We start from the raw sequence: 10,200 nt of genomic DNA on the forward strand, positions 1-10,200 counted from the left end.
AGAGGGAGGAAGAAAGAAAGAATAGGAAAAGAGGGGGAATATTGTGGAGGGGAGGGGGGGGTGTCATGACGTTAGTTGACACAACTTGCCTACATAGTGACACATGGTCTGGATAACGACCCCACAGCCTTGTTTTTCAACCTGAGCCCTGAGGGTATCATTGTGGCTAAACAGACAGATGTGGCCGTTAGCTTTGAAACCGGGCGAGATAGAGAAACAAAAAGTTCAACATTTCAGAAAACAAGTGAGGTCTCTGGACAGAGACAGCCACGGACGTGCCCCACGATGCTATCACTGTATCAGCATTGATATTGTAACAGTTAGAGTCATTCTTCCAGGGGAAGTGCTTTAAAGTGGTAGCATGAAAACTGGAGTGTTCCTGTCCTGGCATGGAAGATACTGTGTGTGAACTTGACCTCGCGCCTTGTAATCCAGCTATTTAATTGTGAACATTAACAACAAAATAATAGGGCAGTGTGTGTGTGTGTGTGTGTGTGTGTGTGTGCGTGTGTGTGTGTGTGTGTGTGTGTGTGTGTGTGTGTGTGTGTGTCTGCTTTTCCTGCTGCATGCATGTGAGGAAGGGTTTATAGGTTGTCTCGTAAAAGACACAGGCACTTAGAGAGAATCCTCTGTTGGCCTGTCTGAACTTTGACCTCAGACGGGACCACCATGGGAGGACCAACATATGCATCAACTCCACGAAGGCTGTGAGGAACCCTGGTGATGGCCGCTACAAAACACATATCCAGCCAATTTACCCAGTGAATTTACTGTCTCGCTCGCCTCAGAAACCCTTCATCCCCCCCACGCCAACAAGCATATCGTATGGTATCAGGGCAGCGCAGCCCTCGCTCTACCTTGTTGACCTGCCTGTAGAGGTTTTGTGTTTCATAGTGCTTCTACACTACATCAAGCACTCCACCGGCCACTAATGCCCTACTCACATTTCCTCAGGGTTCAAGGTAGAGGAGTTTATGGGTTCAAATAGCGTTTGTTTTCTTTCAAATACGTTGAGCGTTTGACCAAGCCTGCCGGGAGAGCCAGGTGGACGGGGTTTGTACTTTGTCTATTCCATTGGTTCCATTGTGCCAGGCAACCTCAAACCGAACACAGCTAAAGTATTCAGAGTATTTGCAGTGACGCCAACCATGGTAAGGCATTTACGTTGAGTCGCAATCCATTTAACGCCCAATAAGCTTGCTTAAAACAGCAGCATAACATAAATAAACTGTCTTTCCCCAACTGTCTCATCGCTTACAAGAGGGTAGACGGTTTTGCTTTGTTTAATTTTGCTTTGGAGTGGCTAGTTTTCTGGACAAAATGTACCTTGCAGGGGGAGGGGGGGGAGGGGACAGAAAGTTTGAGGGAGCTAAAGAGGGCAGAATGCTGATGCTCCCCTCCTCAGTCTGTGAGATGATCCGAAACTTCTCCCAAGTCCCCCCCCCCCCCCCACACTCCAACTCCCACTTCCCTATTCCTCTGTCAGAAAGGAGGGGGTCCCATACACAACCCTAAATCTGTCAGTGAATGATGCTGGCACAGACCATAAGACAACAGAGCCCACTGAACCAATGCCAGAGGGGAGCAACACTATATCTGTGAAGGCAAAACAAAGGAAGGACTGTTGTGAGTCGGCAGTGTTTATTTCCAGAAGGAACAATGCTTTCGAGGGGAAATAAGTGATGTAGCACTTCAGGCTCTCTCCTAAAAGCTCCATTCTTTTTCACCAGGAGCAAAATAAAACAATTGAGCTGGAGCTGGAGAGGGAGTGGTTTTGGGAGAGGAGAGAGAGAGAGGAGGGCAGAGGGTAAGGGAGGGAGAGGAAGAGCCAGAGAATGAAAAGAAAGAAAGACAGAGGGGGGGGGGGGGGGGGTTGGCAGACGGAGGAAGATTCAGAGAATGAGTGAAAGAAAGAAAGAGAGAGCGGGCCAGACACCCTGAACAATATTGGCTGACAGGTTAAGAGCTAGAGCAGGTTGTTACATCATGTTCTGCTATCAAAGCCAACTCCAAATCCCAAAAGACGGAAACCAATCAACAATCAATGGTATTTATACTAACTTAATCATATACCAAGAGGCATTTCCAAAACAAGTCAGCGGCAACTTCTGTTTCAGTGGCAACTTCTGTTTCATAGCAAGCTCAGCGCCATGTCAGGTTGTTTATGATAGCAATCATTGATAAGGCATACTCAACAGAATTCTGTTCCGTTTAAGTATTTCCTAAACATTGTACACGATGCAAAGCACAAGAAAAGTGATGGTCAACATTTTTTTTACAATCAATACGAAGACCCTTTTGAAAGGGCCCTTAAATATTACGTTTTGATTTTAAATGTGTCAGTTTAAGCCCAAAACCTTAGCCTTTCCTATGTCACACTGCCGAGCAGTACCTTGAGACTGCTTTAAAGTAGGGCAAATCGAAAAAGGCCATTTCACCGAAAGGAAAGTCCGTTTAAAACCATCAAAGTGGCTTTAGCTATTACACTTAAGAATGAACAATAGAGTGTGACAGTCATAGGGTATGTTAAAGTCATCGCTCAGGCGACTGAAAAGGTGAAAAACTTCACTGGACTTTGAGAACAGGACTTGTACAGGGAAAACTTAAGAAATGTGACGTGTATTATTTTCCTCCATTGAAGAGATCCGTATCTGTGGTGCTGCAGGCAAAGTGAGAGAGCATTTGACATCCCCATTTGACCCTACTAACATTAAGTGAAATGACAGCGCAATTCTTTGCAAATAATCTCTGATTTGAATCATATCTGAGTTTGCCTCCAAATCACCTATTATTGGATTGGATTTCAATTTCAGTATTTGTAATGGTTGAAATGGTATCCACAAAAACTGTCAAAAGAAGCAGTGGGCTCCTTTTTGGTTGCACTCAGAAAACTCCAATTTATAAACCTGTGTCATCAAGCCTGTAATAACATGAATTCTTGGTTCCAGTTGAAATTTCCCAAAACACATATACAGTCTATAGAATCACATTTGTTTTTCATTTGAGGGGTGGCTAGAGCTTAGCCACCCAAAACTGGGTCTCGGGTTTCAGCGCTCAACTTCAGAGAATTTAACTCCATCCCCAACGGAAAGTTAAAACGAAGCCCAAGAGGTGCAGCATCACATAATGCATACGAAATAGAGAGCTTAGGTTTCAGTCTTCCAGATTTTTCCCCCTTTCTCCTCTTCCCAAAAATCTTTTCACAGAGTCTTAAGAGGTCACCCAATTTTGATGGTCACTTGTTTCCTGCAGAGCCTGGCCCAGTGGTAGCGGAGAGTACAACAGGACCATCCTTAAACAAAAACAGCCTCAGGCTCCAAACACCAACGTAATACTGAACCTGGTCATCCGCATATTTTCATTATGTGTTCTATTACTATCTATAGAAACCAAGAACAATTTATCATGGAAGCCCATCATAAGAAGCAACCCAGCCTGATTAACGCCAGCAATGAGCAGCAACAAAAAAAAGGTGTTCGATTTTTGGATTTGTGTCGTTCTTATTCACTGATAAGAATATCAAAGTTCATAACAGCACGAGCACAGCAACAACACAGGATACGCAGGCCCTTTCCCGGAAAACACAGACAAAACGCTAGACGGATTGTTATGGCCAGCCCTTTTTTTGGAACTGAAACAATACAATTATCTTGCCAAAAAAACAAGGCCTACTTATGTCCAAGGCAATTTAAGATGTAATGTAACACAGAACTTTTAGCAATATAGTAAAAAAAAAAAAAAAAAAAAGAAGGAATGTAATTCATGTGCGTACGAATGCACTAGGTAGACTAGGTGTGACTTGGACACTTTCCTTTCACTCCTGGGTTTTCCAGTCGAAAACTTGATCTCATTTCATTTAATCCCACTAAACGACTTCAACATCTGTACGGGTTCAATTTATGCTGTCTGGCAGCAATCGACCACAATGCGAAGGAGCCATTGAACTCTATTAAGTGAAGAGAAATAAACAGGCTACTAACCTCAGCTCTCTGTGTCCTGGGCTGACTGGCGTCTGTCTCGATGGCGTACACATCCACCAGGTAGAGGTCAGAGCCCTGTTCCCGGTCCAGCTCGGCTGCGGTCTGGATCACTCCAGTATGACGGCCTATGGTGAACAGGCGTCCCACGGCCTTGCCGCCGCCGCGGACCGACACTATGAAAAACTCCACCTTGGTAGCTGAGCCTCTGGGGCTGGAGGCGTCCAGGGAGATGACGTTGGTACCCGGAGGCTGGCCCTCCTTCAGGATGGTGATGTACTTGGGTTGGGAGAAGACGGGCCCATCGGCGCCCTGGAGGATTATGGTAAGCTCGGTCCTGGAGGTCTTCCTGTCCGAGCCGTGGTCGGTGGCCGACACGGTCAGGCTGTAGATAAGGCAAGATGGCACCAGCTGGGAAGCCAACCGGATATCCCCGCTATAGCGGTCCATGATGAACGTGTCCGAGTCTCCCTTCACCAGCTCATACTCCACCTCGCCATTAGAGCCCTCGTCAGGATCGAACGCCACCACCGTTGTGAGAATGGAGCCGATGACGATGGTGGACTCTGCGACCAGAGCATTCTGGGAAACGAAAGTGGGGACATTGTCGTTCAGATCTGTCACCCATATTGTGACATTCTTCAAGGCAAAGCGCCGGAATTCCACAGGAACTGCCTGGTCGGTGGCTTTAACTGTCAACTCAAAGAGATTTGAGAACTCTCTGTCAATCTCCTTGTTTGTGCTTATGAGCCCACTGCTGGGGTCAATGCTAAAGTGACCTCCCCTGGGTGTCTGTTGAACTATGGAGTAGTCCAGCTGTCCGTTGATGTCTGCATCTGTGTCATGAGCAGTGATTGTCATTACTGATGCAGAGAGGGGCATATTTTCAGGAATGGATTTAAAAATGTCACCGGGGGTAAATATAGGAGGATTGTCATTGAAATCTCTGACATGGATGACCACAGGAATTGTTGAGGACCTTGGTGGTCTCCCATTGTCTCTCGCAGTGATATTCAGTTTGTAAAAAGACTGAGTTTCAAAATCCAGCTTTTTCACAAGGAAGATGCTCCCTGTGTTGGGGCTAATGCTAAATGTCCCGTGGTTGTTTGTGGCTGTGATGCTGTATGTTATGTCAGCGTTATGACCCGAGTCAGAGTCCGTGGCTGTCACAGAGGCCACCAGCTCTCCAATCCTCATATTCTCCAGAACATCCACAGCTATGGCAGATTTGGGGAAGGAGGGGGAGTTATCATTCTCATCCTGTATGCTAATGCTGAGCATACAGGAGGAGGAGAGGGGCACGGTTCCAGAGTCCACAGCAATCATTTTTAACGAGTAGGAGGACGTCGCCTCATAGTCCAGCTTTCCCACTAGTGTGACCTGTCCAGAGCTGCGGTCGATGGTGAACTGGCTCTCCTCGTTGCCCTCCTTGATGTGGTAGAGGACCAGTCCGTTGTTGCTCTCATCCACATCGACGGCAGACACCCTCAGTAGCTGCGTCAGGTTCTGGGCCGACTCGGAGATGGAGGCCTGGTAAATGTCTTTGGTAAACTTGGGCGGGTTGTCATTGATGTCTTGGATGTAAACCTGCACTTTGGCCTGGTCTCTCAGGGGCTTGGGGAGCCCCTGGTCTGAGGAGATGACCGTAAAGCTGAACACTGTGGCGCCTCTCTGTCTCATGAGAGACTCGCGGTCCAACTGCAGAGTACTGGTCAACTCCCCCGTGATGGCGTTCAGCTCAAAGTTGGGCTGTGGAGTCTCAAATGTGTACCTGACCTCACTATTGGGGCCAAAGTCCTTATCCACTGCAAACACTCGCCCTACCAGTGACCCTCTCTTCTGCTCTTCCTCAAAGTGGAACAGATAATTAGTGCTGTTAAAGAGGGGACGATTGTCATTCACGTCGTCTAGAATTACACTGACATTGACACTGGCACTTAGTGGCTCCACTGCCCTGTCTGTGGCCACAAGCACTAAGTCATATCTGTCCTGTACCTCTCTGTCTAGCTCAGCTTTAATATACAACTGGCCATCCGGAAAGATCCCAAATACATCGCCTGTGTTCCCGCCAACTATGTCATACATCACTTCCCCATTCAGGCCGGAGTCTTTGTCAGTGGCCTCCACCTTGAAAAAGCGACTGTTGACAGGTTCAGACTCTAAAATAATGACCTCGTACGAGAGCTGATCAAACACGGGAGCGTTGTCGTTGACGTCGTACACGCTGACTGTTAGCAGTAGACGGGATGTGAGCAGGGGGACCCCCAGATCAGAGGCCAGGACCTCCACCTGGTAGGAGCTGGTGGTGAGCTCCAGTGGCCCGGTCAGTGTGATAAGCCCATGTTTCTCATGGATGTGGAACAGGCCTTTGGGGTTCTGCGTGAGGCTATAGAGCACCATGCCATTGGTGCCCTCGTCAGGGTCTGAGGCTTTGGCCTGGAATATCAGGTGCCCTGTGCTCCAGTTCTCCACTGCACTGACATGCTCGGCGGCGTGGATAAAATGGGGCGCGTTATCGTTTAAATCCTTCACTGTGACATTGACGAGGGCCTCGCCTGTTACCTCCCCACCTCTGGCAATGACTTTGAGTTGATAAAAAGACTGCTCCTCTCGGTCTATCGGACTGGATGCTTTGATTTGACCTGTTGCACTACTGACAGTAAAAAGCCCCCTCTGGTCCCCTGAGGTGATTAAATATGTGATGTTTGAATTCAGATCGACAGTGGTGGCAGCTACAGTGCCAATAACTGTGCCAATGCCCACATTTTCAAACATGACAAAACTGTAGGCGTTCTGACTAAAGGTAGGGGGGTTGTCCTGTGTGTCTATGACATTAATGGTGACGATGGCCTGGGTGTGTGAACGGAGTCCACCGCCATCTGCTGCTGTCACCTGCAGCTGGTAGGCGGTCTTCTCCTCTCTATCCAGCGGCACCTGGGTGGTGATTTGACCCGAGTTGCTATTAATGTGGAATTTAGATGTGTCTCCAGCAGTTATGATATACTTTACAGTGCCATTTCTCCCCAGGTCAGGGTCTGTGGCTAATACAGTGGTTACGAATGAGCCAGAGGGCTCGTTCTCTTTCACATTGGCAAAGTACTGGACTGGGTAGAAGACTGGCCTATTGTCATTGATATCGCTCAGGGAGACGTTTACTTTACCAATGGAGTGGAGAGGGGGACAACCGGAGTCTGTAGCCTGGATATAAAGTAAATAACTCCCCTGGTCCTCCCTGTCCAGTTCTGTGGCTGTGCTCAACCTGCCTGATACAACATCCAGGCGGAACAACTCTTGTACATTAGACGGGGTCTCCGGGTCAAAAGAGAACCGGATAGTTCCATTGGCTCCAAGGTCATCATCTGACGCTGACAACAATAGGAGCTCAGCACCGGCTGGAGAGTGCTCCACCAGGGACACATGATACGTGCTCTGTGTAAATGTGGGCACTTGGTCATTCACGTCAGTTATGTTGACTATCAATTTAGTGTAGGACATTTTGGGTTGCAGCCCCTGGTCTTTTGCACTGATGTTGAGCACTATTTCAGATGCTACTTCCCGATCCAACAAAGCGGCGCTGGTAACCAGACCACTGTTTTCACTGATGGCAAACCAGCCCAAACCGTTTCCAGACACCAGGGAGTAGCGAAGGTTGGCATTCTGCCCGGAGTCGCCATCTGTTGCAGAGACCCCTTTAATGTAGCTGCCTTTTGGAATGTCTTCACTGATATCTACTCTGTACAGGGCTTCCTGGAATATGGGCGGGTGGTCATTGATATCATTCACAAAAATAACCAGGCTGGCAAAAGAGGACCTGGCCATGGGTTTGCCATTGTCTGATACCGACACAGTCAGGTTGTAGGAGGAAATGCGCTCCCTGTCTAGAACACTAGCCACTTTGATTAAGCTTAGGTTGGGAACTGGGGAAGTGTGCACTTCAAAGTGTCTCTGCTCATTACCCCCCAATATTGAGACAGATATATTACCATTAGCTGTGGGCGAGTCGGAATCGGAGACTGTCAATAAGGCTACCACTGTACCAATCTGAGCATTTTCGTCAACAGAGGCAAACTTAGATGTGGTGGGGAAATATCTAAACTTCACAACTGGGTCATTATCATTGACATCCAGTAGTTTGATAGTGGCCTCTGACCTACCTGACAGAGAAGGTACCCCGTTGTCCATAGCATGAATAGTCAAAGAGTATTCTTTCTTACGCTCATAATCCAAACTTTCTTTTATAATGACGGTCCCTGCTTTGGGGTCGATTTGAAAAGGTGTTCCCTCATCTAAAAAGTACCTGATGTCTGCATTTGCGCCCTCATCTCGGTCTGATGCTCTTATTTCCAGAACACTAGAACCCACTGCCGTATCTTCAAAAACACTTGTTTGATATTGATCATGATCAAACATAGGGGGGTTGTCATTGATATCTTGGATAGTTACATTTACTTGCATGTACCCAAACTTCTTAGGGTCTCCTTTGTCCTCTACTTCAATCAAGAGTTGGAAAAAGGGAGTTACTTCCCTGTCCAAGCCTCCAGTTGAAACTAGGTGACAGAATGCCCCCTCTCCACTAGGATTCACTGTAATATCCAAACGGAACTTCCTTTGCTCGTTGCCATTCACTATTCTGTAGGTGGTGTGATCCACTCCATTACTCCCAATGTCTGAATCTGTGGCGGTGTCCAGAATCACTTGTCTGCCACTGCTGGCGTCTTCTTTAAACGAAACTACAATTGATGAGTCGGGAAACACTGGCGAATTATCATTTATATCCAGTACAACAATCCTAACTTCGGTAGGATAAGTAGGTTGGCTGGAGAGGACCACCACATTGATGACATTACTTTGCAAAATTTCCCTGTCAATCACAGAGGAGGTGTAAATGACTCCAGTGGTGCCATTAATTGCAAAAAGTTTGTGGTTTTCACTGAAGCGATAGGCGAAGCTGGGCTTCGTCTCTATCGTCCCCACGTAGGTACCAATCGGTTGCTCCTCCAATACCCGAAACTCTTGACGGATTTGACTGGATGAAGAATATTGCGACAAAGTCCATAGCATTAATAAAATCAAATGGAACCGGCCTAAGCCCCTACCTGTAAACGCCATGGTCAAAATCCCAGTCCACCTTTATTAGAAAAAGTCCATGACGAAGATGCATCAACTTTATTTGAGTTTGGCCAACACTAAAGCATTGTATTCCAAAAATGCACTAATTATTCATAATTCCAGCGATGATTAAGGATATTTCCACAGTTTGAGTACCCTGAAGTAGGACTTATTTTGTCCCGTGTTAGAATATCTTGATGTAGTAAATTAATCTGCAGTGCTCTGTCCCCTTGCTTGTCAATGAAGTTTCACCACTGCGCTCCCCTGTAGCAAAACGCATCTGTGAGCGGCAATTCGGGATGGTTAATTTGCGCAATAAAGTTCCCGATGCATAGGAAATACAAAAGTGAAACATACATGTGAATATCTCCTCTCAGTTGTCAAAAGTGTATCCAAAAGTTTAAAGTAATTCAATAATTGTATTGATAGAATACGGAAAGCCAGGCACAAATATCTCAGCTGTAGGCTACCAATGCAATGTCCCATGGAATAACGGTGCAGGAGCTTCAGCCATACGCTTAGGTCCCTAGTAATTTAGAACAAAACTAGAGTTAGGCAAACTCCCTCCCACCTGTAATCCCATTGGATAACAGTGCTTCTGCTCGCCCTACTTGCCATTCCTTTCTATTGTAAACCGGAGCCCTTGTCGTGGCTTGTGGAGGGGAACGTCAATCAAAGCAAATATCAGTCATTATGGCATGTGAGACAGGTGACAGGTTTAGGATAACTGCAACACAGGTCTACTTAAAATGTGTTGTAGAAGTATTGTCTTTAAAAAAAAATGTATTTCCTTTTAATATAGTTACTTCAAAATGTGGTCATTCATCAAAGTAGCCTAAATGTAGGCCTACATTTTCTTACATTGTTCTGACTTTATCACGTTCCGGTAACTTGATAACAAATGCAGCCTATAAGGTTTCAACCTGGAATGTATTTACCCACTTAAATCCCCTAGGCCAGGTTCATTAGAAAGGTATCTAGTTTAAAACTCTGAATAGAAAGATTACCAATAGCCTTTCTCATTGTCACACGTTTTAAACAGAGATGTTCGTAATGCATCGCAAACGGTTTTATGTTTGTTGTTACTCCTAACGATGAAAATGCGAAACAGGAT

At 46.4% G+C, this 10,200-nt stretch overlaps 1 protein-coding gene across 1 annotated transcript in view; it reads right to left on the reverse strand.

The window, feature by feature from the left end:
- LOC115129515 (protocadherin Fat 4-like) overlaps positions 1 to 9,546 on the reverse strand; it is a 96,407-nt gene extending 86,861 nt beyond the window's left edge. The window contains 1 exon segment of the mRNA XM_029659934.2: positions 3,981 to 9,546. Coding sequence (XP_029515794.2) covers positions 3,981 to 9,086 — 5,106 coding nt within the window. The 5' untranslated portion in view covers positions 9,087 to 9,546.
- Positions 9,547 to 10,200: the final 654 nt, after the last annotated feature.

Source organism: Oncorhynchus nerka, linkage group LG5 (genome assembly GCF_034236695.1).
Source record: "Oncorhynchus nerka isolate Pitt River linkage group LG5, Oner_Uvic_2.0, whole genome shotgun sequence".
Taxonomy (NCBI): Eukaryota; Metazoa; Chordata; class Actinopteri; order Salmoniformes; family Salmonidae; genus Oncorhynchus; species Oncorhynchus nerka.